Source organism: Spodoptera frugiperda, chromosome 4, assembly GCF_023101765.2.
Source record: "Spodoptera frugiperda isolate SF20-4 chromosome 4, AGI-APGP_CSIRO_Sfru_2.0, whole genome shotgun sequence".
NCBI lineage: Eukaryota > Metazoa > Arthropoda > Insecta > Lepidoptera > Noctuidae > Spodoptera > Spodoptera frugiperda.
The window spans coordinates 6,433,591-6,458,754 of NC_064215.1; the positions used below are offsets into that span (position 1 = coordinate 6,433,591).

Below are 25,164 nucleotides of genomic sequence, written 5' to 3' on the forward strand. Positions count from 1 at the left end.
TTGGCAACGTTTGAATTTGGCGCCATAAAATTTGTAACTCTATGGTGCCTAAGAATACCATAGAGCACCTTAGTATAATTTTAGTGACCATTAACTATAGTCTTTGGCATCTTGAACCAAAAATTTTTGGCGTCTTGCATCAAAAATTAACAAAATTTTTTATTATTCTTATTTTGAGCACAAAATCAAAATAAGTTCTATAAAATGTATCAAAACTATTTAGTGAAATGTTCAGATAGTTACTAAACAGTCATAGACAATACAAAAATTAAGTTCACATGGTAACACCGTTCATGTTTCTTGTCAACTTGACAGGTGAAACAAGGACAAAAATTCTTTTCGTAAAAACAGTGATTTTGTAAAGACGTTGTAAGGTTAGAATAATTTTATCCGTTTTAATCTCATTGAATTCTAAGTTAACATCTATTCTAAATAATGTCGTGTTTTCAGTATAGCCTGATAAATCTATTTTACAATATATTTCCTCCCTATTTCCGTTGATTTCCAACAGTGATGTTAGACAAGTGACGGCATTGTCGTGTAGTTGAGTGAAATTAACCTGCAATCGTCTATTTCCAGGACGTCATGCCTTTCGCGCGGTTTGTAGAACCAGGGCGTGTTGCCCTGGTAGCTGACGGTCCCCTGAAGGGAAAGTTAGTAAGCGTGGTCGATGTTATTGACCAGACCCGTGCTCTCGTCGACGGGCCTTGCAGCGGCGTCTCACGTCAACAGATCCGCCTCAACCAGCTGCATCTCACCAAGTTCCGTCTGAACTACCCATTCACAGCGCCCACTCGCATCGTGAGGAAAGCATGGACGGATGCTAAACTCAGCGAAAAGTGGACAGAAAGCCAGTGGGCCACAAAACTCGCCAACAAAGAGAAGCGTGCACAGATGACAGACTTCGACCGTTTCAAGCTGACGTCCGCGCGTGTGAAGAGGAATCGCGCTAGGACGGCAGTGTTCAAGAGCTTGAAGGTGAAGGCCGCGCGTGCCGGTACCTTCGGCAAGAAGTTGGTGCCCAAGGCAGCCGCCAGGAAGGTGCGCACCAAGAAGCCCAGCGGCAAGAAACCGGCGAAGAAGTAATTCTTTAGTGCCTCAACAAGGTTATAAAGTGTGACTATCAAGGGACAGTAAATAAAGAATTACTCTAAGCCAAATTTTGTGTCTTTTGTTATTTAAAAACAGTCCCATGATTGTGAAATAGGTGAGTTTTATTGATATTGTAGAACATGTGGTGTGTTTTCTTTACTCAAACTGTTTTCTGTTTCAGCTGAGGCGAGCTAATCACTCAATTTGAGGTTAGTAGACATAGTTGCACTCTGTTGAATCAAGTTATGAATAATTTTCAATGATGAATTTTATTTTATAGTCTCGTTCGTATGAAAATCAATGATTTCAAAATCACCAAATTGCTGAATTTAAATCCAACAAATTATTATCTGTACTTAAGCATGCAATGTATTAAAAATTAAAACTTTTGTTTCCAGAAATGGCCTGGCACATCCATGTCTGCAACATCAAGCAAAGTAAGTTGAATGAATATTTCTGATTATAACCTAATTTACTCAACATTTTGTAACATTACAATGATGAATTATATTTTAGTCTCGTTCGTATGAAACACATGATTTCAAACTTACCACCTAACTGATTGTAACTTCTTACTTAATTACAATGTTTTCAGACTAAAAAAGGTATTTAAACTAATAATTGTGTTTTTTCACAGGGAAATGCTGTCTTACACTGAAAACTTCCATCTGCCAACTATGAAGTGGTAAGTTTTGTTTCTTCAATTGTCTAACAAACAATAATTTAATTCTATCTCTCTTCACTTTTTGCTATCATAATATAAACCAATAAAAGATAACTGATCTGATGATGAAGTAGAAGACACCTTAGGAAAGATAATAATAATTAATTTTTTAATTACCCTACCAAAGCCGATGTGTGCATAGCCAAGTCGTGCATGCTTGACTCTGGATAGGAACATTATCACACTCTGTGTAAGACATGCAGTTACCATAGTTGTATGTCCAAGGGTTGAGTGTGACAAATATTCTGATTAAACCACATGGATATAGGTACTTAATTGTTTTATAACCTTAAATAGAGGAGGCCCACAGTCCAGCAATGTGTCTGTTTGCTGTTTCTTAAGATTATTTATTTACACTTTGTCACATGATCTAAAGTGGATAGGAAAACTAAACACTGCAAGGCTTTGGACCCAAGGAAATGAAGAATGCAAAAATATTTTTTTCCCTCTAAGGAACATAGAACCCAGTGTTAAACTTCTATATCTATTGTTCACAGATTACATTACTATCATGGATATGAAGACAGCTGTGCTCTTGCTAAGAATTTTAATATAAACCAGATGAAGAATAATATTCGAAATATTTGTGACAGACTGCTTATCTGCCAGGTAAATACATCAAGTTCATACTACATATATTTCTAGAATTCAAATTACCCTACCAAAGCCGATGTGTGCATAGCCAAGTCGTGCATGCTTGACTCTGGATAGGAACATTATCACACTCTGTGTAAGACATGCAGTTGCCATAGTTGTATGTCCAAGGGTTGAGTGTGACAAATATTTATTTCTAACTATTTTATGATACTTGATGTCTTTCCATTTATTTAATTTTCATTATTTATTTGGCAGATCATCTTCAGTTCAGAGACCATGTGACAATCCAAGGAACAACTTCAAAGATACTTCTAAAAGGTAAATAGATAAATTTCAATGAAGATTTCATTTCAGCTTTAAAATTATATGATGACTAAAAGTATCGCCCCTGGCAGATTTTTGATGATTGATCTTTACTGAATAAAATTTTAACAACTTTACCTTAAATGGTAACAGCTAAGTATGCATATTTAAAAGTTAATTTTCTTTCCAGATTCTTCAGCAGTTACAATGCTTGGAGATATTCAACTGAACATGCCACATACACATCTTAGGTATGTAAATAAACTAAATAAGAATAACTTCCTAAAAATATTTTAATGATGACTTTTAGTATCGCCCCTGTCTGACTTCTGATGATTGATAGTTTCTGAAAATAGAACAAGAAATATAATCATGGTTGTATTGAAAACAAAAATACTAATAAATGCATTTTTTACAGAGCCCAGGAGAGTAAATCTGAAGAAATGCAACTGGAAATGGATTCAGGCTTCAAAACAATGTGGTAAGTGAACAATCATGACACTATTTGCTTTTTTTTTTCATTTGAGTAGTTGAAATATAAAAAAGAATGCTTAACATGTAACTTAACCTTCATGATGAACATATATCGCCCCAGTCTGAACTAATGTGTGGATCCGATTAACTGATACTATCTAACTACATATTTATTTCGATATCTCAAAGACAATGCAAATATTAATATTACTTGTTTTATTTCAGGTACCTAAAAGCAAATCATAGATGGTGTGTGCTCATTACTCTAACAAGTAAGTTTGAATCTTATTATCTTGCTTTAAAATGTATACTAGGCCAAGTTTAATTTAGCTGATTTCTTTTATTATGTAACTGACATTTTTAGTATTTAAATGATGATCTTATATCGCCCCAGTCTGAACAGCTATGTTGATTGATTTACTGACTAAACAATAAAACTATATAATTTATTTATGCAAAAAACAATTTACTAATAAAATTTTGTATTGTTCCAGAAAACATACTACAGAAGAGTTGCACTAAGTACACAAGGTGATTCAACAATTCATTTAATATCAATAAAAGGTGAGGAAATAAACTGATCTAGTTCAACTAATTCAATAATTTTTAAATGATGGTAACAAGCATATATCTTATACTTTTGATGAAAACTTTTCAACTGATAATATAAAACAAAATTATTATTTTATATACACATCCCAAACACTTGGATACATATTTTGTTTCATTTTATTTCAGAATACTGATGACTGGAGTAGCCTAGCAATGTCTATTTCGAAAATTAAATAGAAAAGGTAAGTAACAACATAACTTTAATTATGTAAAGTAAATAATCTCAATGGGTATTAAAATGATGAATATCTTAGTTATCCCTGTCTCACAAAACCATGGGGAAAAATAATGGTATGGTAACAACTGAAATTATACCCATTTACAATAAAATGTTTTAACTTTAGTTCTATTTTTAATTAAATTTCTTTTTTGTGCAGGTAAACTATGAAATGCTACAGTAACTGGACATGAATCGGATTTATAATAGAAGCCTGAAATAAGGTAATTGATAAGACGATTATATTTCTAAATTAAGCGAATAAACTAATTTTAAAGTCCCATTATTGTCAATTATTAGTCCAGAACTTGGTTTTCAAATGTTGTTAAATAAAGAGGAACTAAATCACAAACCTAAATGATGAATATCTTAGTTATCCCTGTCTCACAAAGCCATGGGGAGAAAGATGGTATGGTAACAACTGAAAAATTATAACTATAAAATCAACACTTGATTATTTATTCTATGTTTATTAATTTGTCTTCATTTTTCTCAGGTAAACTACTGATAAATCATGTGCTGTTGGCTGTAACATATGGAAACTAAGAAAAGGTACATAGCATACATATTTTTTTTAATCAATCTCTGTTTTTTTTTTTTCTCTACTGAGCATATAATGATGAATATCTTAGTTATCCCTGTCTCACAAAACCGTGGGGAAACTATGGTCTTGGTAACAACTGATTTCAAAAAAAGTACTACATGATTTACTTCTAAAAAATTTTAGGTATTTATCAGATTATTTTTTTTACAGATTATAACAAAATTGTGGCATCCTTACGTGAGACTAATGAAGATGAAGAATTTTTAAATTTAGGTATGTCATCTCTACTTTCTTTTTTTTTTAATCTATTGAAAAGAAATACTTACACATTATTGATGAAGAATGAAGAACTACAAAATGCTAGTAGAACAATTAAAATGATGAATATTTTTAGACAAGCATATATCTCGATATCTTTGAAGATAACTTTAATCTGATAACGTTTAACATTTAACTTTCATATAAGTAACTTATACACCTCTCTAATAATTTATTTTTATTTTCAGATTGCAGTCATGCTGCTCAAGAGTATTCGAAATCTGTGTCACTACTAATTGCTATGTTCATTAGAAATAAATAAATAAATAATATGTCAATAACATTTGTGATATTTTAATCATTAAGTACACCACATCCACAGGAAACGTGATAAGTACAGATAATATGTGAATCATTCCTAGGTATAAATTGCGAAGTAACGAAAGACTTGACACAGAGTATTAAATATCGTGAAACATGTACTATATTCTCCTTACTGAACTGGAAACTATCAGCTTCACATCCTGTAAATTACAGGTATTGATTTTTATACTATAAATTAATTTACTCCATAACAAAACAAGTAAATAAAAAATAATTTGTGTTTTTGGTAAAATTTCCTAAGTGTTTGTTGTATTGTAAGTGAATATAATAAGTATAGGAATAAAACCAGGATGTAAGATCACTAGTCACTATAATAATGCGTAAAAGCTGGTGATATGTACGTCTACACGCCCAACGCATCACACGTGTACGCACCATACTATCACCTATGGGCATTGCTAATCGTTAACCAGGTTCATCAGTCAGCCAAATTTAAACAGCTTATCTGCTTGGTCTCTGGATATTTATGGACACAGCTATATATTACTTTACTCTTTGGGACACAGTTTATGGACCTTACGCCTCACTAGTGCCATCTTGTGAGTTCAAAGTGGAAAACCTGGTTAAATTTAATCCTAACTAAAATAAGCAAAATCGCTTTTTAATTTATTCCAGGGATTACAGACAAGTGAAATACTGAGTCTGGAAAGAAAATTCAACGATTTAAATTTACAAAACAGCAAACAAGAACATTTTTTTGAAGTTGATACTCAAGGAATTAACATTCTAAATATTTTATCTACCGAAGATTACCGGTGAGTACATGAATATTGATGTCTATAATCATGTTATTTCTCGAATTTGCTGTTTATAAATTTTAATATACATTGTTAACAGTTATAGGATTATAAGCCAATCTATGGCAATGGAGAAAACTAATATTGGCGGCAGGACCATACAAGTGCAAAAGATAGTGTGGACATTAGGAAGAACATAATGTACAAAACCAATTAATTTATTAATAAAGAAATATAAAAATATTAATTTGTGTTTTCTATAGTTAACTCGCTTTGACAGTCGCTGGGAACTCTGTCCGTAAAAAGTTCGGGTATCTGGAAATAAAATAATGAATAAATGTCATCGTTAATATCTGTTAAATATTGATGTGTGTATCATCCAGCCACATGAATTTATTGTAAAAAACCTTTTACCTGAGGTGTGTAAGCTTCTACTCGATCTAGGAGCGAATCTGAATATCCGGGAGTATAGTATCTACAAAAAACGAATTCAATTACTCAAAATTCAAAAAATAGATTTCACTAGGGAGGTAAAAATTAGTATTCTTTAAAGAATTGAGAGTAGAATATTAAAAGTATTAAGTGAAATGTTCACCTCACGATTTCTTCAGGGAAGCAACTATTTATAATATTGATGTATTCTTTAAGCGATGACCCAGGAACTGAATCAATTTCTTGCACCCGTTTTAAAGCCCCCGTGGTAACAAATAGTCTTCTGGCCCTTGCATCATTTGGTAATATCTATATAAAATGGAAGAATTGTATGTTAGGCATCGATCACTTTCTTTTCGCGACTAATATTTTATGATCGTTTTTGGAATGTTTTCACCATATGACGTGGTGAACAAAGTAAATACCTATTACTATGTAGATTTACCGTACGTGTGCACCATGGAATGGTCAACAATCGCATTAACTTTTCATTCAAAAGAAAAATCATGTTAAAAATATTATTTCCTAAAAAAGCAAGTTTACAAGTTACATTAAAAAAAAAGCACTTGACATTTGAGAAATGTCAAAAACACATGGTATTTATTTGACATTTGTTGAGTTGAACAACAAAATACAACGCGCACCGCACCAGTCGCCTGGCAGTCGTGGAACTTGACGATCTAAAGCAGATCACGCTTTAAAAGCATTTTTAAAGTAACTTCAGATTTCTAAATTAAATAGTGATGGCAGGAAGAGGAAGAGGTCGTGGCGGAAGCAACCTATCACTTACACACGATCAACTGCAAGCACTCGGCATAGCAAGAGGTGAGAATACACCACAAATAGTAGCACCTCCTCCATTATTTCCAAAACTTGAAGTTAAACCGCTTCCATTACCTTCGGACGCAGCTACGGATTACATGTTGATTGTGAAAGATCAGTTTATTGAATATTTACACGAGTCTCCAGCTTACGTTAGAAAAGAAGCCGAGACTGATGGCATCGAGCGATATTCAGATAAATACAAAATGCTTGCACTTAATGCCAAGAAAGACAAAGTATTAGATTGTGTGTGGGCTAATATGCCACCAGAACTTAGACCACAGGCGAAAAAAGTGCGCAAGGCGGCCACGGCCGGACCTAAACGAAAATTAAATGATGCAGAAGCTATAGCGAAAAGATTGCAAACGTTGGAAAAGAAGGAAATTCAAGGTGATGAAGCTATGGAAACTAATGAAAACGAAGAGACTGTGAACAACCAGGAAGGAAATGATGATGAGGAGGTTGAAGACGAACATGAAGAAGAATTTGAAATGGATGATGGAACAGATTACGCCAACAACTATTTTGATAACGGTGAGGACTATGACGAGGAAGATGACAATCTTGATGATGGGCCTGTGTACTGAGCAGGTACGTGGCTTTGAAGTACACCTACTGCCAAAGCCTATCCTTATTCAGTGCAGCTCCATGCATCTCAAATTCTTAAGGAACACTCATACAACATAAGTTTAGTGATAGGAAAATATTTTGTGTCTCATCATTTTCTATGACATTTGACTTGACTGTATGGTCTGTGATATTACAAGAATAATAAATCTTTTAGTTGCTAAACATGTGTATATTTATTGCTACTATATTTAGATGCCACAACCTCCTAATTATTTGCAAGTGTGCCGGAAGATATTTCCTTAGGAATATGCAGTAAGTACCTTTATACCTCATGCTTGTAATGTGTTGTTCTTTTTACTAACTATAGTCTGATGTGGTGTACATCCATGATGAATACCTAAATAAATAATAATATACTTACTTTAGCATACTGCGCTAGAACATATTTTAGGATGCATGCAGGAGCAGAATGCAGCAATGGTTCTAGAGCAGGTCTGTGTAAACAACATTGCAGGGTTTGTTTCAGAGCACATGATGTTCTAGCACGAACTTCTCCTGAGGACTTGGGGTTGGTGTATAGCTGTATCAAAGAAATACAGTAAAAGAAGTTAGTCAAGTATTTAGTGTCCCTTCTCTTTCTATGTGTAAATTGTAACAGTGGCTTACCTGAAGTAGTCTAGGTAAAGCATTAGCAACTGCTACAGCAAGGCTATGCTGTGGCGAGTGCTTTGCTATGTGCCCCAGCGTCCAAGCAGCTGCACAGATCTCCGCATCTTCTCCTTCATTATTTTGCAATATTTCTACTAAAGATGGGATGGCCTGAAAATGACATGGTATAGAACAGTAAATCATTTTTAATATCATTGCTAGCCCATTTGCATCTAATACAGGATATAGGATTCCCCAAAAGCCCATTCCTGTACTCAATATCATTTATAGTTTAGCTCTGTTCTTCTCAGTTTTATATAAAATTAGTGCGAAAAACCTTATTATACCAACCTTAGATTCAACAACAGCCATAGCAAGCTGGTCAGACTGTCCAGCGATGAAACCAAGCGCCATACAAGCAGGCACACGAGCGCCACCTGTCGACTCGGCTAGAAGCTCCACAAGCGGACCACATCCTCCTGTGTTCACGACTAATTGCGCCAACTAAGAACACAGTGAAAAAAATTATATTAAATAGAAAATTCTACTTGTTTACGGTGCAGCGTAGGTATCCTGCAAATCATGCGGAAATCGAGCTTACAATATTATATTAGGTAAACAGTAACAGTACTGCGTTCACTCATCATTATCATTTATTTGCTGTACACCAAACCCAACCATAGTGACATACAGTCACGTTTAGCATTATTATAAGTGTTTAACCAACTCACGTCAACGGAGTGTTTGACGATATCCCTGAGAAGGCAGGCCGCGGCGCGACGCACGGGGGCGGCGTCGTGGCCAGCGTGCAGCAACGCTGGCGGCAGAGCCCCTCCAGCCACCACCGCCTCGGCCAGCTCCGTGCGAGCACCCGCCACTGCGCCCAGTGCGCACAGTGTGCTACGCTGAACGATACGCAACAGGATGTGGTGTTAGAAGATAAAAACCATAACTACAAATAGTAAGTTATTGTGAATCGCACTTGTCATCACTTAAGCACCCATAAAATTTCACAGAATACCTAGGCTCCGGCCCAATTATGGTATAAACCGATTCTACCAGGCTTCGTGCTTAGATATCCGAAAATCAGAAAACAAAAGTCGTATTTTTTTACTGTTTCAGCTTAACAAAAAATAAATAACCTTCAGCTTAGGATCTTGGTTCTCCAGTCCGTGAACCAAATGGCATATAGCTCCAGCATCAACTACAGCTTCGGGCTTATGTTGAGCCAAGTCTACCAGAGCGCCAGCTGCGATCTGAAAATGTCCATTAAAAAGTAGACAACCAAACAATTATACCACAATAAAACTTTTAAAGTTAGAGGTAATAACGGTGTTCTCATATCGGTTACACCAACCTGCTTCAAACTCATTTCAGGTTCTTGGAAAGCTAAAACCAACAACGGCAGGGTACCAGCATCGACTACTTGCCCCGCTATTTGCTCACTGTGCTTGCCTATATACCCTAAGGCCCATGCTGCATTCTCTTTCACCTAAAATGTAATAGACACGAAATTAAAAATAAACTTCCCGCTTCTGAAATTAAAAGATGCTTAAAATGTTTATTCACCTGCGTATCAAAATCTTCTAAACACGAAACAATATGTTCCAACGCGCCAAGTCTCACAATCGCAGACGCAAGTTCTTCATTGTGTCTGTAAAATAAGATAAGCGTAACTAAAATAAATAATTGTCCTATACTTGTTCGTAGCCTTAAACGTTAATACTTACTTAGCAACAGCTCTCATTAAATACAACGCAGACCTTTTGTAATACACCTGTTGAAATAAATTGTTGGAATTAAGAGCATAGCCCGTTTACAGAATCAGTAGATCGGTAGGTACTCAGTAATGAATTGCACTAGACCCAATAAATAGGTTGTTATTTTCCTACCAGTCTAACATTAATGATTTTACACAGTAAACTGCCTAAGACCGTATCACCGGGTTTTTTATCTGCTTGAATTGATTAAATAAGTAGGTACTTAGGTATTATTAGAAGCACCTAACTTCCAACTATCCGACTGGAAGTTATTAGGGGAGGCTTATATTCAGAGCAGGTATATTAAGAGGACCCAGTGCCCCTTACAGGTGTTGAGGGTGGCCACCAGGGTGGTTTTAGTGAAGTAAAAATCCCACACTCCCTAGTCTTTTATCCCCAAAAAGCTAGGAGCCTTTCGAAGGTTTCCCCCCATCATGAAAAAAAAGGGGAGGCTTATATGTATAATCAGCAGCAGTGGACGTCTTGTGACTGATATGATGATGAATACTCACATTATATTTATTAAGATTTTCCAGAGTAATGGTAACCATGCCTCCGTTGAGGAGTTGTCGTGCTACCCCCTCATCGTGTTCGGCAAGACGCGCGGCTGCGACAACGGCACATTGGCGGACAGTACTGCACGCATCAGAAAGTAGTGGTCGCAATAAATCTGTGTAAATATCACGCGTTTACTTTTTAATTCATATAATTAATATGTTACTTTAATAACCACCGCACCTCTACGTTTGCGTCCCTACGATTAAAATGGTTACCTACTATCTGGAAAGTTAACTAAGTTTCTTGGGGTGATGTGTCCTAAATTGCCCCCCTCTGCATAAGCTCTTAAGACAACACTGAGGTAGTAATTTATAAGAATCAAAAGTGGTAGATTTCATTCAACACATAACGAACTGATGCATTTATTCAAAAAGTACCTACGTACCTACCACCTATAAAGGTTGTAAAGTATCTATCGCGTGATTATTAAGCATTAAGTAGTTATTATACCTAAGGTACATTAATTGTAATAGATTGGCATGATATTTACCGAGTACACCCGCGCTCTCCAAGCATTTAACATTAGTTCCTCGAGTTGCCAATTCAGCCATGGTTTGAACGAAAACCAGTCGAGCCTTCTGGTAGGTCTCGAAAACTAAAAAATCAAATTATAATTTATAAATAATTTGCTACTCCCAAAAATCTGTCATAGCTACATTATTTGGTACTATTTTGAAGACCATCTTCAAGTAAATAATATGGATGGTAGAAGGCATCCCAGACAGTTGTTATCTTGAATTATTTATCATAGATTTTTCATGCCATTCATAAAAGTTCAGCATAGTAAAATCTTACCTAATTGAATATTTCTCGGGCTGCTCATAGAATGGCTCATGATTGATATATTATTTTGTAAATAACTTTCCAATATTTATAAACTTTTGACCATGAAAATATGTCAAAATCGTCATGACACCCTGATTTACATTTGTTTTTATTCCGTGGCAAAAATATAGTCGCCAGTAGTATTCCATGTCCGTATCGTTTCTTGTGGTATTTTTTGTACGAACCAAATACGAGTTAGCAGGGTTTCGTTAAAATTCATCGTGTCCATTAGATAGCTAGGTACACTTGCTTCGATAATGTTTGATCATGTGTACGCGACAGTCAACGGTCGAGCACGAGCTGTTGGACAACTTGCGTCCGCGCAGAGCAAGCACCCGTGAAGGTCATTTGGTTCGACGTCACGTCTCGAACAACTACAAGCGCGTCATTAGCAATCCGTACAGCAACCTACCTACATAGAAATACCATTGTATACCACACATGCAGGTAGTGCTTATCTGGTGGACTCAACTCACACATGAGTACACGAACGATCGCGGTTACAAAAGGCTGTGTGTCCGCGTGGTTACCTGCCTCACTCACAAGTTCACACGATATTTGTGATTGTTTGCTTTATATCGCGTAAAACTAAAATGATATACGTAATCTGCCGGTGATACTTTTATACAATAATAATAAAATATATAAATATTTACTTCAATTTAGCTGTGAAGTGTAACTTGTAAACAAACAAATATGCCGTACGTCATGGTTATGGGAAGTCTTAGCGCACCTCACCTATCAAAAGATGAGGGTGCTACTGTGTATGGACTAAAGAGTGAAGAGCGAGCTTCATTAGTAAGGGTAAATAACGTTCCAATCATTTATCTATAGGATATTCAAATTTTTTTAGAAACATTTTATGTTTCAGGTATGCTAAAATACCTCTTAAAAGTACCTTCCTGCTTATTTGATTTGTTAAGCTTACCTATAAAGTAACGTAACTTCACGCTACTTATTCACCGAAGGGTGGGTTGAATAACTTGTGTTTACACATCATTTTTGCATAGTTGTGTTTTAATCTCATAGCATAAGTACCTAACAGAAAGAAGTGAACCTATGGATAGTCAAATCTATAGCCCATTTTATTGGCAATTTAAAAACAGCAATCAGTATAAATACCTATAGGGAACAAAATTGCATAGCCGTTACGTGATTGCACTTACCTACATGCAACATGTGACTCACACTTTTTTCATTGTTTCGAATAGGCACTTAAACCTTACGACTCACCTCCGTACTAAAAACAAATAGGTAATAATTTGTCCATTCATAAAACATTTATTCTTTTCAGGAGTTGAACACATCTTTCGGCATGCAGGTAGCAATGTTATCAGAGCCGGAGAGAACAGTAAGAGTAACACAGAAAGGGCTTACTCTAGTCGTGGTGAATCGTCTGCACGCATTATTTGGGTACGACGTCGTCTCACACGCCATGGCAATGACAAACGCGAATCGGGAGCTGGTCTCCTTCACTATGTACAAGAAAACCAGTACAAGTTCACAAAGTCAAGGACATAGCCATAATCAAGCACATGGCACTGGACACAGTCATTCACACAGGAATTCTCCCAAGGGCCACAGCAGTGTGGTCACACTCTGAAAGATCGTAAATTTTAAATGATATTACCATTCAGATAACGTACCCAGCTGTGCATAGCATAGAAGCTTATCGTACGCCTTCAAAATTGAATCTCATTTTGTATAAAATTCCGTCCAAAATAGTTTTTTTTTTTTAAGCAAACGATACATTTTTTGTTACTCGAGCCAGTGTCGATTGCTCAATCAGGGTATTAAATAAAGATTTATTAGTATAATCGTGTAATTTATTTATTCTTAAATAATTTTAGCATTATACTTTACAAACACAGAAATATAAATACATTTGAACAATATAAAACCTATATTCAGTCTTAAATTATATGTTTGAGGGCTCTGGAATGAATATGTATAAAAGTAGAAAATAATTAACTGGGGACTAGATAAACTATGCATGTGGAAATATAAAAGCGAGACAAAGGTCTTTAGAATATTTAAGAGATATGGTTAATAGGTCAACTGAGTCTGTCTGTGTCAATCCTCTGGCGTTGTTCCCCTAACTTCTTCAATGCGGCAGCGTACTGTCTCTGAACATCCATCAACCTTGAGTATTCGTTGTAGAGATCATTTTTCCTTTCCTTCTCATTCTTGAACTTTTCTTCGACCTTCCTGACCGTGTGGTTGACCCAATCCACTATGGATTCAAACTGACTCATAAACTCCTCTCGCTTTCTGACTGAAGACATAGCTCTGAAATATTAACGTCCATTTTTATCTAATAATTTTTTAATAAGATTTTTCTGTGAGAACATTTGATTCAATTTCGTGAATCATTTCAATGGTTAGTTTAGTTATCTACGACACTGTTATATAAAAAATAACCTATCCGCTCACTCTTTACATTTTTTATTTGTACAGACATTTGGTATTAAGAGTTGTAATTTTGTTATTGATCGCATCACGAGTTACAAACGTAATATTTTTTACAATACTGTTTTTAAATCGAAATGAGAAATGTATAAATAGGCAGACATTTAATTAATACTTACTCTTCATAGTTATCCAGGATGGAGTTGAGCAGACTCAACTCTTTTGAGGTATATAGTTTCACTTCAAGTAGTGTATTGTAGAATATGTAATACTGTTTCGTTTCCTTATGCTTGGATGCAACTGCGGAGAAAAAAAAAATACGTGTAATAAATATGTTATAGGACAGCAAACCACCAGATGGATCACCTAATGGTAGGCAATTAAAGGCAAAATAAAGACACGACACGTTAACACGAGGAGAGTAACGAATCAGGGACATATCACACTCTATTTTCTAACAAATAGATTATAGCAAAATATTTTTTTGATAACACAGAAAACTACCTGACTGCATGCTTTAAACAAAAAAGCGCCGTATAGACTGACTATATGACTAAGGAAGTAAGTATGGATAAGGAAAAAATACGATTCTCTTGAAATTCAAAGAATGTAAAATAAAAAGAGCTATCTATACTCATCGCGCGAGAGTGCCAATTTAGTCTTAGTGCTTTGTTATATGCCGATCTTACCTTGGTTATAAAGTTCTATGAACCTCTTCTCATACTGCAGCAGCTCAGCAGTGCCGGGCACCTCATCAATGGCAGTAGAGTACCGTAGCACCTCCCTGTTTAACTTGGCAAGTTCCAATCTCATGGATGTGATGTATGCCTTCAATTTCTCTTCTCTTTCATTGAACTCTTTTAATTCAGCAGGCGATAGCGGCTTATCTTCGATTTTGGCGTCTGGGTCTTTTGCTGCCCTGTATAATTAAAGGAGTACTTAATATAGTAAAAATATATTTATATTACACGGTTTTAATGTGAATGGTCATCAAGAATAAAAGTGTGTACCAAAAATCAGATGGATCTGTCATCAGGAAGGGGGAGAAATTGCAATTACTAAATTAAAATTATTAAATATTAAAACCCTTAAAAAAAAAGTATGAAAGGTCATTGGGCGGAATCCGACCCGGTCGCGGACACGAATGAAAATGATATCAAATGAAAGAGTATAAATTTATTTAACGTTAGGTATGATTATTTTTGTTTAATCCATGGGACAAAAAAGTTAGAACCAAAAATAGACGAAATTAAGTCGCAACTTTGACATACTTCCCAAATCGATTAATGAAGCTGAAAATTGGCATAGATGTTAACTACATGATTATAAACCAAATGTCAAAAATCCCCATCGATTCGACTTTTACCAAATGAAATATTCAAGGTCAAAAGGTCAAAATTACGGTTTTTTCTATTTTTCTCGAAAAGGGCAAGTTTTATCGTACAAATATGTTCAACAGAGTTGTAGATCATACAATTTTTTACATTAATGGTTCATCACTTTTACCCGTATAACGTTTAACCCGAAATAAAACGTATTTTATATAATACTCGCGGGGTTTTACTGCTGCTCGGCACCTATTAATTGTAGGTAGCATGATTGAGCATGATGTTTTATAGCTTATAGCATAATTCGATAAATGGACTAATTAACAAAAAAAAAAAACAATTCGATTCGGACTACTAGTTCTGGAGATTAGCGTGTTCATTAATTCTTCAGCTTAAAATATTAGTACTACTTTTCCGCAGTTTCAATCGATGCTGGCCTTCTATTAAGCATAGCCTAATGTTTCATTAATTATAATCTACCTCAATAATTAATGGACTATCAAACACAAAAGGAATAATTCGATTCGATGTTGTAGTTCTGGAGGTTTGCGCGTTCAAAGATACAAACTCTTTAGCTTATATATAAAGTTACTAAGTATTCCGGCGCTGTTTCAATCGCTCTGCTCAGTACTTGTAGACCATTATTATATTGTGTTGAATAATCCATTTATCCAGGAAGCTTATAGGCTATAAAACATCACGCTATGATGATATACTAGGAGCCGAGCAGCGAGTAAAACCGCGGGAGTGGTACTTACGCGCTAATCTCCAGAACTAATGTGATTATTTTTTTGGTTTAGGATAGCCTACTTATCGAGGAAGGTTAACCTATAAAATATTACACGACGGTCAACAGGGGCCGAGCAGCGGATGAGACCAAGCAGGAGTTTTACTATTATTTGAAGCTGAAGAGTTTGTTTAAACGCACTAATGTCTAGAACTACTGGTTCGCACCAAATTATTATTTTTGTGTTGAATAAGTCCATGTATCGAGAAAGGCTATACGCTATAAAACATCTCGCTACAATTAATAGAAGTTGAGTAGCAGATAAAACTGTGCGAAAATAGTACTAATATTTAAAGCAGAAGATTTGTTTTAACACGCTAATCTCAAGAACTATTGACCTGCATCGAATTATTATTTTTGTGTTAAATAGTCCATTTATTGACTACAATCAATAGGAGCAGGTAAAATTGCGTGGGAGATAGCGAGTCAAACTCATTGAGTTATGTAAACTATGATTTATTTATTTAAAACCGTAATATCTCACGAATGAAAAGTCATAAGACTAAAAATGATAAACCATTTTTGTAGAAAATTGTAAGATCTACAATTGTGTCGAACATATTTTAACGATAGAACTTACCGTTTTCGAGAAAAATGGAAAAAAACCATAATTTTGACCTTTTAACCTTGAATATTTTTTTACCAAAAGTGAGATCGATGGGGATTTTTGACATTTTGTTTATAATGGTGCACTTAACGTCTATGTCATTTTTCAGCTCTATGCGAATTATGTTAAGGATATTAATTACGCCAAATAAATAATTATGTAAAAGTTTATTTTTCTCCACTCTCCCACATCCCACAAGAAAGCGACCCTTACCATAATAAACTAGACACATTTTATTCATATATCCTGATAATTTCATTTCTGTCCGCCGTGGTTTTTTTCCCATACATTTTGCCCATTGACCTTTGTAGCACAAAATTTAAAAGTAGACTTACTGCAATTTATCTTGTAGTTTACTATGTTCCTTGTTCCTATGCTGAATTACTTGCAACAATTCGTTTCTTTCCCTTGCTAGCTCCTTGAGGGACTTGTAGAAATGTTTCACATCTTTATCACTGTAACAAAATATTGTGAAATTATTACAGATTGATTGAATATTTTGGTTTGGGGCCAAGTAACACTTGCACACAGAACTCATTTAGTATAAGAAGAATACTAATAATTAAATGTATCATACCTAAAGCCATCAGTTTTCATCAACTTATTAGTAATCTTTTGCATCTTGCCCAGTACATTTGAGTATTGTTTCTTAGTATTTTCCATTCTGCCTTGGTGGGTTTCTTTAAATGTTTGTATTTCTTTCTCCAAAACATCAATACTTTTAGTAAGCCTATCAACATCTTCTGAATACTTTTGCTTTTCTCTCTCCTCCAACTCTTTGGAAACCTCTCCGGTGAGCTCGGAATGTAAGACTGCATAGTGAATCTTTGTATCTGCATCGGTTCCCTTGCTCTCTTGGTCCTTCACATATCTATTAGCCTGTAAACACATTTGGTTCATTTAGTTTTGTAGCTCAAAAATACTTCAACTTGAAATCAAAGAAGGTTACTTTATACTTGCCTCAGTGGTTATTTCTGTAGGGTCTGCTAAAGTCTTCTCATAATCATACTAAAACAAACATAATTAAATTAACAATAATGAATATCAACAAATAACTAGAAAATGTTTAAATTGTTCTTACCAAAAAGTCAAGCCCATCATCATTTTTCACATCAGCTTTATTGGCTGACACATGCATTAGCATGCGTTGATCATACTCGGACAGTGTGGCATTTACTTGTTCTAGCTCATTGGCAGGAAGACCTCCCTTCCTTTTACGCACTCTGCATGGCTTATACAAATTCTGGAAAAAGAAAACATAAATTAATATTGAACTAACATTGTATGGAACCAATTGATAAGCTATTTTTGCTAAACTGAAATACAATACTCATGTATTATCTCATGAAAAACAAACATTACTTTTATCAGTAACTGACTATTACACATATCAGTTTTATTTAGTTTTTGCACTGAATGAATAATATTATAATTTACCTGTACAACAGCCAAGTTTCTTAGCAGTTTTTCTTTCTGGACAAAGACAGCCCTGTCTGATTCAAATATATGACTCTTATCATACTGCATAACAGCAAACTTCCTCAATTCATCTTCCTTGGCCTCCCTGAATTCGCTTGAATATTTTATCAGCCACAGAATCAGTGGATAAATATTGATAAAGTCTAAACCTTGGATCTGATGAGGTTCTATCGTGTGAGGACATTTCATTGATGGCAATACTTTCACAATTTTTTCTGTTAATGCTCTGGAAATGATGAAATAGTTAGTCATTTTATAATTTGAAGTATTTCTTATTCTTTGTAATGAATGCAAGTGTTCACGTAACATACATTTTTTTGCCAATGGTGAGATTCTCTTCAAATAGGAGGCTGATATCAACATCTATGTCACACAGTTCTATGCACCATGTGAGCCCACCCACAATCTTGTCAAATGCAGAGAGCCCCTGTAGCTGTGCCCGGTAGTACCCAGCAGCAACCAGTGCATCTGAGATCTCATGCCATTTCACCAACTGCTCTGCATCTTCACGAACCTCAACCTGGTAAGATAACATGATTAATAAGCTTATTTCAAATAGTAACAATTTAGTACACTTAAAATAAGCAACATTCAGTTCTTCAAAAATAAATAAATACTATCCATACCTCTTTTCCTTCATGATCTACACCACTATAAATGTTCATCAAAGGTTTGCTTCGTGTAAATATGTTTTTCTGTTTTGTTGCCATGTTTGCTATTATGTGGCTAGATTCAATACAATTAGAACTATTTTAGTATATCTTAATCCAGTTGGAGAAATTTCGCTGATATTTTATTTTGAGGAATCTGTGACATATCAATTTATCTTGGTAACAGTACACGAAATTAAACAAAATACCAAGCACACGTTACTTGTATGTAAAGTTGACTTATTTACAGGTGTACATGGGTTCAATGCGATTATTGCCTAAAAAATACAAAACAATTTTAGGTCTCATTAAACTACAAGAGAAACAATTTGTTACGGTGGTCATTAAAATATGTGTAATGTATTAAAGTTTGTTGTTATTATATTGTACTGTAATTTAGGTACTAATTAAATAAGGGAAAATATCTAACAATTGAAATCCAGAATTTCAAAGAATAACTTGACATGACAAGTTGACATATTTTTGACAATCTGAATATGACGACTGAACTTTGACGTATGTCTTGTCTATCGACAAATAGTGTCAGCCACTCAGCCATCGTGTTTCCTGTATTCTCTATACATCGATAGAAAAAGGCGAATTTATTTTTTTGGCATTTGATAAAATATTGCCAGCTAAATAAAAAAAAATTGCAATGCAAAACTGAACCTGAATTTCCATTTGCCACTTTGCTAGATTAATTTTAGCAATTGTAAGATTCTCGTCTAGCATTTCTAGATTTTATAGCTGCTAATACTAGATAGCATTTCGTAAAATATATCCTATGCTTTCCATAGATGGTTCATTTTATTGATTGATGATTAATTTTCTTCGATCGATCGTGTCGTGTTTACCTTCACAAGCAAAAGTCATCACCAAAAGATAAGCTTGTCATTTACGGAAGAAATAGATGAATTATTTATTACACTAACAATTGAAAAAAAAATTGGACATGAGTACATTACAGAAGATTCTTGGCTGTAAGTATAAGAATCTATAGATATTTTGCAGTAAAAAAGTAGGAATGCTATTGTGAAATTTTCAATATTTTCTATTATGGGTGTATGAAAATGGAACATAAACTAACCTCCATAAAGTATTTTTAATATATCTAGAGCACTTGACTTTCAGAATTTTTTGGATATTAAGTATATCTTAGAACTACAAAATGAGTCAAAGTGTAGATGTTGTTGATTTAATTTCTACATTACTGGATAATGAAAAATATAAGGAGGCCCTAACTGCTTCTAATGAGAAAAGATTAACTGCAACTATTAAGGATAATTCTTCGGATTTAATATCTGCTATTGTGGGTAAAATTGAAGATGATACTGTTACCATAAAACCATCCCTATATGGCACATGTGAACAATTATTATCAAAAGTAATTGAGGAATGTGCTCCCGAGGAAGCTCTGCTGGAGTTCATAGAACAATTAGAACTTGCTAAGAATGATGCTCAGTTTGGGATAATTTTACCACCACTGCAACAAATTCTGAAAAAACTGACTTTCAAGAGGGGAAGATCTTTGGAATGGTGCTTAAATTCTATTTGCTCTCACATTGAAGATATTCCAGTGCCTGAACACCACTTGGAAGGCGAGGAGAGGTTGTTGATGGATTCTGACCCTAATATCAGGAGGATTGTGAGGGTATACAGCCTTTTACCCCCATTCTACAGATATTTTATTGAGGAGATCAATCAAGCTGATTTCTATAATGTTAAAACAAAAGAAATAATAGCAGCTTTTCTGATAAGTCTTCTTGGAAAACCTTTGATTTACATTGATATGGATCCAGAAACAAATGGAAACAGTGAAGCCAGGCTAAACTGTTCAATTATTGTACAAGACATTTGTCGTCTTGAGAAAAACATTTTAAAGTTCTTAGTATACTTGGAAGGTTGTGATAGGGACTCAAACAAGAAACCTGCAAAGGATGATGATTTAGAAGAAGAGAAGTTGCCATATAAATATGAAGACAAGGTCAACATGACTACTTTATCTGGCTTGTTCTATGTTGTTCTATCAGGACATTTTCAATTACCAGATACTGCTATACCACAAGTTTATAGCTTGGAATATGTTCTCCAGACAGCAATGCTTTCTGTGATTCATTTACTGAACTTTTCTGAATATGGCATGTTGTCCAAAGCACTTGCTTTAGCTGAAGTGATAGTTAATCGCTTCCCTGATAAACTATCACATGAACTTCTATCGTCTTCCGTGCATTTTCGTATGTGCAAAGGATTATTTACTATAGGCATATACTCTAGTTATGAATCTATTCGTAAGAAATCGGTAGCCTTGATTGGACAGCAAATTAATAAATTTGATTATAAGGGGAGATGTATACTTATTACATATTTGATTAAAACATCAAATCATTCAGGCATGATTGGCTATGCAATAACTTTATATAAAAGCTCATTAAATGAAGCATTTCAGGATCCTCACATGGATGATTGTTTCACTGGCCCTCAATTTTCAAACATGTTAAAGAAAATATGCCATCTCCCTCACGGTGCTGAATCAGATCTTGTTGAACTTGCTGATCAAATTATAACTTCTTTAAATTTTCTTAGATATTTAGCTATTAAAGATACAAATAATGTAACAGGCATCTGGAACTGCTTTTCCTTTATTGAGAATCAGTATTTAGAACAACTGAGAGTTGGGTTAAACATGTCTAAAGCTCATTATGAGGTTAAACTTAAGGATATTGAAGAAGGGAAAAATCTACTTGAAAATAATGTTAATGTATCAGTTAATGTAGGTGGAAATGTATTGGACAAGATACCTGAAGAAAATGCAAAACAAATAATATACTCTGCTTTGAATGCCTTTCACCTGATTGAAGGTCTGATAGGGCGTTTATGTGAATGTATAAATATAAATAAAATGCAGGCATTACAAATGAACTGTGAATAAATATAAAAGCTAAGCTTTGTTTTATAATAAATCACTTTACTCTCACTTAAATAACTGATTTGTTTATTTTGTTCCAAGATCCTCAACATTGGCACTATCCTACTCACTTTTCAGTTATAATCATATTTATTTTGTTAACAGCCTTGAAGAATGGCCGTAGAACCCTTCGGCCATTCGCCTCTATTGCTGTCAAACGTTCACAAGGAACAAGTTCTCAAATTCAAATGAATCCTGAAAAGGATACAAAACTTACTATTCCTGCTACCCACACAAGTTCTAGTGAACATGAACAAGAAGATCATAAATACGAGGAAAACATAAAAAAGAATATTTTGGAAAATTCCTTACAGTTTGTACCAAAGACTGGATGGTCTGTAGAATCATTGAGCGCCGGCGCTAAAGCAGCAGGCTATCCTACCATAACTCATGGCTTATTTCCTAATGGGGGTGGGGATTTGGTACACTATTTCAATGTTAGATGTAATGAACAATTAGTGGATGCTATGAAAACTGTAAGTAGATGTAAAAATATATTTAAATTTTTGAAACATTTATTTGCATTTACCTACTATTTTGTGTTTTACAGTGGCCAAAGGCAGATCTGCAAGAAAAAGTACCAGCCAAATTCGTCGAAAACGCCATTTATCAAAGATTATTGATGATCGATCCTTACAAGTGAGTGCTACCAGTGATTTTGTCACTAAAGCATGCAAACAAAATGTTGATGCTTTGTTTTGTTACTAACTACTCTACCTACCCACATTCTACGCATTTTATAAATGACATTTCATAATTTGATTGTGTTTTAGGAGCACATGGCCAAAAGCAATGGCAATTCAAACTCTACCAAACAATGTGCCCAACTGTTTGGCAACATTATTATCACTCGTTGATGATATTTGCTATCATTCTGGGGACAGGAGTGTAGATGTGAGTATGACTTACGTATTTCTTTTTTCTACCTTTCTCAAACCTTTAGTCCCTAGATCACGTTTATTGACTTATGACGACACTTATGATTTTCAGTTTAACTGGTATATGCGCAGAGTGGGAGTGGCGGGAATATACAAGGCAGCAGAGTTGTTTTATTTGACAGACAGCAGCCAAGACTGTAATGCCACTAGAAATTTCATTGCTTCACGTATACGTGACGCCCAACTAATACAGACGGCATTAAATTTGAGTCCAGTAGCTGCAGCACCACAAACGCTAACTGCTGCTTTCACAACAGTAAGGAATTGATTAATTAATTTTTAACTAATATTGCTAGGTTTAGTTTATAAGCTCGATTGTTGGGCACTGCGCCCTCACGAGTGCTATCGCAGAAATCCATGTTGAGTAAAGTTGGAATGAGTGTGTCTCAGGGCTTTTATTTGGTACAAGAACCATCTATTACTATTGATTCATATTTTACGAATCTACAGATAATGGACACATAATTATGAGTACATTACACCCATGTAATATGACATTATAAATAATCTATTTTCCTTTATCTTCTAATAAACTGTATCTTTGTTACTGTACTAAACCATGCCTTTTTAATTTCAGGCCAAGAATATGCTCGGAATTAATACACTGAAGTAGTATGAAGATTTATAATAGGCAAAATAAGTGATGGTTATATAAAAATCCACACAACAAAGGTTTTATGAGACAAAGTAACATACAAAGTATTACTGACATTTACTTGGTTATTATAATAATAATAAATAGTTTAAATTTCAAATGAATGTTATAAGTAATTTTATTTTCATTATTTCCTAATAAAATATTGACTTTAGTATAAAATTTACAATTAATAATTCATTATTCATATAGCTATATAAGCAGTCTCTTATGAAAGTCATATGTGTATATACTTAAATTATATATAGATCTATGAGTACTAAAGGCACAAAGGTATTGGCTATGTTGGTACAATATAGTCACTGCCAATAGTTACATAAGATATTAAGTTTGGTGGTAGTGGCAACTTGCTCCATACTGTTGCTGATACAGTTTGTCTTATGACAAATCTGCAGATCATTTGTAAAGAGTCCAGCTTGGCAAACCTGCAAAAACATAATTGAAAATTAATAATAATTTATTCTTAAATATAATATGTATTTAAAAATACTGGATTTATATGGTTTATTGATTATAAGTAATTACCTATTTAGTGGCCTTGCTAATTTAACAGGCATCTCGAAAAGGTTTGATTTCACATCAACAGCAGCACAATGTTCTGATATTCTGTTAGCTGGTACAAATGTTTCATTGTTCAGAGAAAACAGTCCATTGGCGTGCCTGAGTCGAGCATGCAGTGTACGGCCCACACAGCGGAAGGACACACAGAGAATATGTCTGGAGTCACATGAGTCTCGCACTAAGAACACATTGTCATGCTGCCCTGCAAGCAGTTCCTCTGCCTCACTTGAGGTGATGCCTCCCCAGTACCATCCATGCCTGTAAAGATTATGTTTGAATTATATTATGTAGTCTACTTACACAATAGTTGTCGTCATATTCTAGTGTCTAGTTGAAGCAAAACCTAGTAATAACCATTGAACTTACTTTGACAACTGGCAGTAAATTGCACAAGTTTCAAGTGAGACATGTTGGTGGTGTCCGCGAAGTACAGAGTGACCATCTGAATGTTGACATTTTACTGCTTGTCTGTTCAGTGGAAAATCCTTTTTGGACTCGTGTCCCGTTGCAGCAGTAACCCTCTTGTCGGACGAAGTTGATGGTTCACCGCTACATTTGCTTAGACTGCATAGATGTTCGCCACCATTGTTTTTGTTACCGAAGTATCTCTGTAGTGATCTAACATTGCCAGTTATAAACAACTTATTTTTCCAAAACTTTACAAATTTATTTGTGTTCATTGAAGGTATGCGCTCTGGTACTGTATTATTAAAATCTCTTTTGTTGTCAACAGTTCGCTGTAAATGTTTACATTCTAGTGGTTTTAACCACTTACGTAGGCAACCTGAAGCAAGCCATTTACGTCGATTACAATGAGTACATCTTTCGTAGTTTTTGTTCATTGTTGATGCAAAGATTTGAGTCTCTATATTGATCCAAAATTCCAAATATTATAAGTGTATTATTTAGTTACAAAAATAGGATTCTTCGAACAAACATCAAACATGACATTGACAAATTATGTATTTTGACAGCAATGACAGATAACAACTCGGCCATAGGCACGTCCGTTAGCTAATCGATTATTATCAAATGCAGCCAACTACCTAAACTTTGCCTACGAAAACAATAAAAAAAACGTGTTAAGTATCGAACACCTTGTTAATTCATAGTAATGGTCAACTTTTTACTCATATAGCCACTTCTTCGAGTTCAATGTCGTCAGTAAATACACTAGAAGTGGAGTTTTGTATGAAAAAGTAATTGCTTTTAGTAAGTTTAGAAGTAA

General features: G+C 34.7%; 8 protein-coding genes across 10 annotated transcripts; 5 read left to right on the forward strand and 3 right to left on the reverse strand.

The window, feature by feature from the left end:
* The first annotated feature begins 209 nt into the window (after positions 1-209).
* LOC118273831 (60S ribosomal protein L14) lies at positions 210-1,160 on the forward strand. Its single transcript, XM_035590989.2, has 2 exons — positions 210-374; positions 580-1,160. The coding sequence occupies exon 2, from the start codon at positions 586-588 to the stop codon at positions 1,084-1,086; it is 501 nt and encodes a 166-aa protein (XP_035446882.1). The 5' UTR covers positions 210-374; positions 580-585; the 3' UTR covers positions 1,087-1,160.
* Positions 1,161-1,191: 31 nt separating this feature from the next.
* On the forward strand, positions 1,192-6,189 carry LOC118272949 (uncharacterized). Its single transcript, XM_050693326.1, has 16 exons — positions 1,192-1,301; positions 1,491-1,529; positions 1,730-1,777; positions 2,314-2,425; positions 2,669-2,731; positions 2,907-2,967; positions 3,135-3,197; positions 3,416-3,462; positions 3,685-3,754; positions 3,929-3,984; positions 4,180-4,243; positions 4,516-4,571; positions 4,774-4,836; positions 5,070-5,358; positions 5,821-5,960; positions 6,043-6,189. Exons 14-16 carry the CDS (start codon positions 5,299-5,301, stop codon positions 6,140-6,142), a joined length of 300 nt encoding a protein of 99 aa, XP_050549283.1. The 5' UTR covers positions 1,192-1,301; positions 1,491-1,529; positions 1,730-1,777; positions 2,314-2,425; positions 2,669-2,731; positions 2,907-2,967; positions 3,135-3,197; positions 3,416-3,462; positions 3,685-3,754; positions 3,929-3,984; positions 4,180-4,243; positions 4,516-4,571; positions 4,774-4,836; positions 5,070-5,298; the 3' UTR covers positions 6,143-6,189.
* On the reverse strand, positions 6,145-11,766 carry LOC118273828 (sperm-associated antigen 6). Of its 2 annotated transcripts, none has more exons than XM_050693325.1 (14): positions 11,528-11,766; positions 11,223-11,327; positions 10,687-10,810; positions 10,145-10,191; positions 9,984-10,068; positions 9,772-9,906; positions 9,557-9,670; positions 9,146-9,319; positions 8,766-8,918; positions 8,433-8,585; positions 8,188-8,346; positions 6,538-6,683; positions 6,357-6,417; positions 6,145-6,257 (listed from the first exon to the last, which is right to left on the reverse strand). In XM_050693325.1, exons 2-14 carry the CDS (start codon positions 11,246-11,248, stop codon positions 6,186-6,188), a joined length of 1,449 nt encoding a protein of 482 aa, XP_050549282.1. In that variant the 5' UTR covers positions 11,249-11,327; positions 11,528-11,766; the 3' UTR covers positions 6,145-6,185. The 2 variants fall into 2 exon arrangements, with proteins under 2 accessions (XP_050549282.1, XP_035446879.2); XM_035590986.2 differs by having other exon boundaries at positions 10,687-10,844.
* LOC118273830 (DNA-directed RNA polymerase III subunit RPC7-like) lies at positions 6,790-7,988 on the forward strand. Its single transcript, XM_035590988.2, has one exon. The coding sequence runs from the start codon at positions 7,118-7,120 to the stop codon at positions 7,781-7,783; it is 666 nt and encodes a 221-aa protein (XP_035446881.1). The 5' UTR covers positions 6,790-7,117; the 3' UTR covers positions 7,784-7,988.
* Positions 11,767-12,042: 276 nt separating the features above from the next.
* Positions 12,043-13,374, forward strand: LOC118273832 (uncharacterized). The gene is made up of 2 exons (XM_035590990.2): positions 12,043-12,361; positions 12,852-13,374. Exons 1-2 carry the CDS (start codon positions 12,254-12,256, stop codon positions 13,158-13,160), a joined length of 417 nt encoding a protein of 138 aa, XP_035446883.1. The 5' UTR covers positions 12,043-12,253; the 3' UTR covers positions 13,161-13,374.
* LOC118272942 (coiled-coil domain-containing protein 93) lies at positions 13,362-19,365 on the reverse strand. The gene is made up of 11 exons (XM_050693322.1): positions 19,248-19,365; positions 18,794-19,095; positions 18,479-18,687; positions 18,126-18,393; positions 17,770-17,931; positions 17,649-17,696; positions 17,266-17,567; positions 17,024-17,143; positions 14,656-14,885; positions 14,146-14,266; positions 13,362-13,846 (listed from the first exon to the last, which is right to left on the reverse strand). Exons 2-11 carry the CDS (start codon positions 18,875-18,877, stop codon positions 13,612-13,614), a joined length of 1,779 nt encoding a protein of 592 aa, XP_050549279.1. The 5' UTR covers positions 18,878-19,095; positions 19,248-19,365; the 3' UTR covers positions 13,362-13,611.
* Positions 19,366-19,481: 116 nt separating this feature from the next.
* Positions 19,482-23,479, forward strand: LOC118272943 (ubiquinone biosynthesis protein COQ9, mitochondrial). Of its 2 annotated transcripts, XM_050693323.1 has the most exons (6): positions 19,482-19,797; positions 21,888-22,258; positions 22,333-22,421; positions 22,556-22,676; positions 22,773-22,976; positions 23,298-23,479. In XM_050693323.1, exons 1-6 carry the CDS (start codon positions 19,770-19,772, stop codon positions 23,331-23,333), a joined length of 849 nt encoding a protein of 282 aa, XP_050549280.1. In that variant the 5' UTR covers positions 19,482-19,769; the 3' UTR covers positions 23,334-23,479. The 2 variants fall into 2 exon arrangements, with proteins under 2 accessions (XP_050549280.1, XP_035445582.1); XM_035589689.2 differs by lacking the exons at positions 21,888-22,258; positions 22,333-22,421; positions 22,556-22,676; positions 22,773-22,976; positions 23,298-23,479 and adding an exon at positions 19,949-21,800 and having other exon boundaries at positions 19,488-19,797.
* Positions 23,460-24,900, reverse strand: LOC118272945 (suppressor of cytokine signaling 5-like). The gene is made up of 3 exons (XM_035589694.2): positions 24,303-24,900; positions 23,901-24,194; positions 23,460-23,800 (listed from the first exon to the last, which is right to left on the reverse strand). Exons 1-3 carry the CDS (start codon positions 24,776-24,778, stop codon positions 23,656-23,658), a joined length of 915 nt encoding a protein of 304 aa, XP_035445587.2. The 5' UTR covers positions 24,779-24,900; the 3' UTR covers positions 23,460-23,655.
* Between the last annotated feature and the right edge of the window lie 264 nt (positions 24,901-25,164).

Coding starts and splice junctions, on each gene's coding strand:
- LOC118273831 (XM_035590989.2), top strand. CDS start 586: ATGCCTTTCGCGCGGTTTGTAGAACCAGGGCGTGTTGCCCTGGTAGCT.
- LOC118272949 (XM_050693326.1), top strand. CDS start 5,299: ATGTACTATATTCTCCTTACTGAACTGGAAACTATCAGCTTCACATCC. Junction 5,359..5,820: donor TCACATCCTGTAAATTACAG/GTATTGATTTTT, acceptor AATTTATTCCAG/GGATTACAGACAAGTGAAAT. Junction 5,961..6,042: donor TTATCTACCGAAGATTACCG/GTGAGTACATGA, acceptor CATTGTTAACAG/TTATAGGATTATAAGCCAAT.
- LOC118273830 (XM_035590988.2), top strand. CDS start 7,118: ATGGCAGGAAGAGGAAGAGGTCGTGGCGGAAGCAACCTATCACTTACA.
- LOC118273828 (XM_035590986.2), bottom strand. CDS start 11,567: ATGAGCCATTCTATGAGCAGCCCGAGAAATATTCAATTAG. Junction 11,328..11,527: donor CCCGAGAAATATTCAATTAG/GTAAGATTTTAC, acceptor TTGATTTTTTAG/TTTTCGAGACCTACCAGAAG. Junction 8,919..9,145: donor TCGTCAAACACTCCGTTGAC/GTGAGTTGGTTA, acceptor CTGTGTTCTTAG/TTGGCGCAATTAGTCGTGAA.
- LOC118273832 (XM_035590990.2), top strand. CDS start 12,254: ATGCCGTACGTCATGGTTATGGGAAGTCTTAGCGCACCTCACCTATCA. Junction 12,362..12,851: donor AGCGAGCTTCATTAGTAAGG/GTAAATAACGTT, acceptor TATTCTTTTCAG/GAGTTGAACACATCTTTCGG.
- LOC118272942 (XM_050693322.1), bottom strand. CDS start 18,877: ATGGCAACAAAACAGAAAAACATATTTACACGAAGCAAACCTTTGATG. Junction 18,394..18,478: donor CTCACCATTGGCAAAAAAAT/GTATGTTACGTG, acceptor CATCATTTCCAG/AGCATTAACAGAAAAAATTG. Junction 17,697..17,769: donor ATGATGGGCTTGACTTTTTG/GTAAGAACAATT, acceptor TGTTTGTTTTAG/TATGATTATGAGAAGACTTT.
- LOC118272943 (XM_035589689.2), top strand. CDS start 19,986: ATGAGTCAAAGTGTAGATGTTGTTGATTTAATTTCTACATTACTGGAT.
- LOC118272945 (XM_035589694.2), bottom strand. CDS start 24,778: ATGAACAAAAACTACGAAAGATGTACTCATTGTAATCGACGTAAATGG. Junction 24,195..24,302: donor ATTTACTGCCAGTTGTCAAA/GTAAGTTCAATG, acceptor TAATCTTTACAG/GCATGGATGGTACTGGGGAG. Junction 23,801..23,900: donor TTAGCAAGGCCACTAAATAG/GTAATTACTTAT, acceptor ATGTTTTTGCAG/GTTTGCCAAGCTGGACTCTT.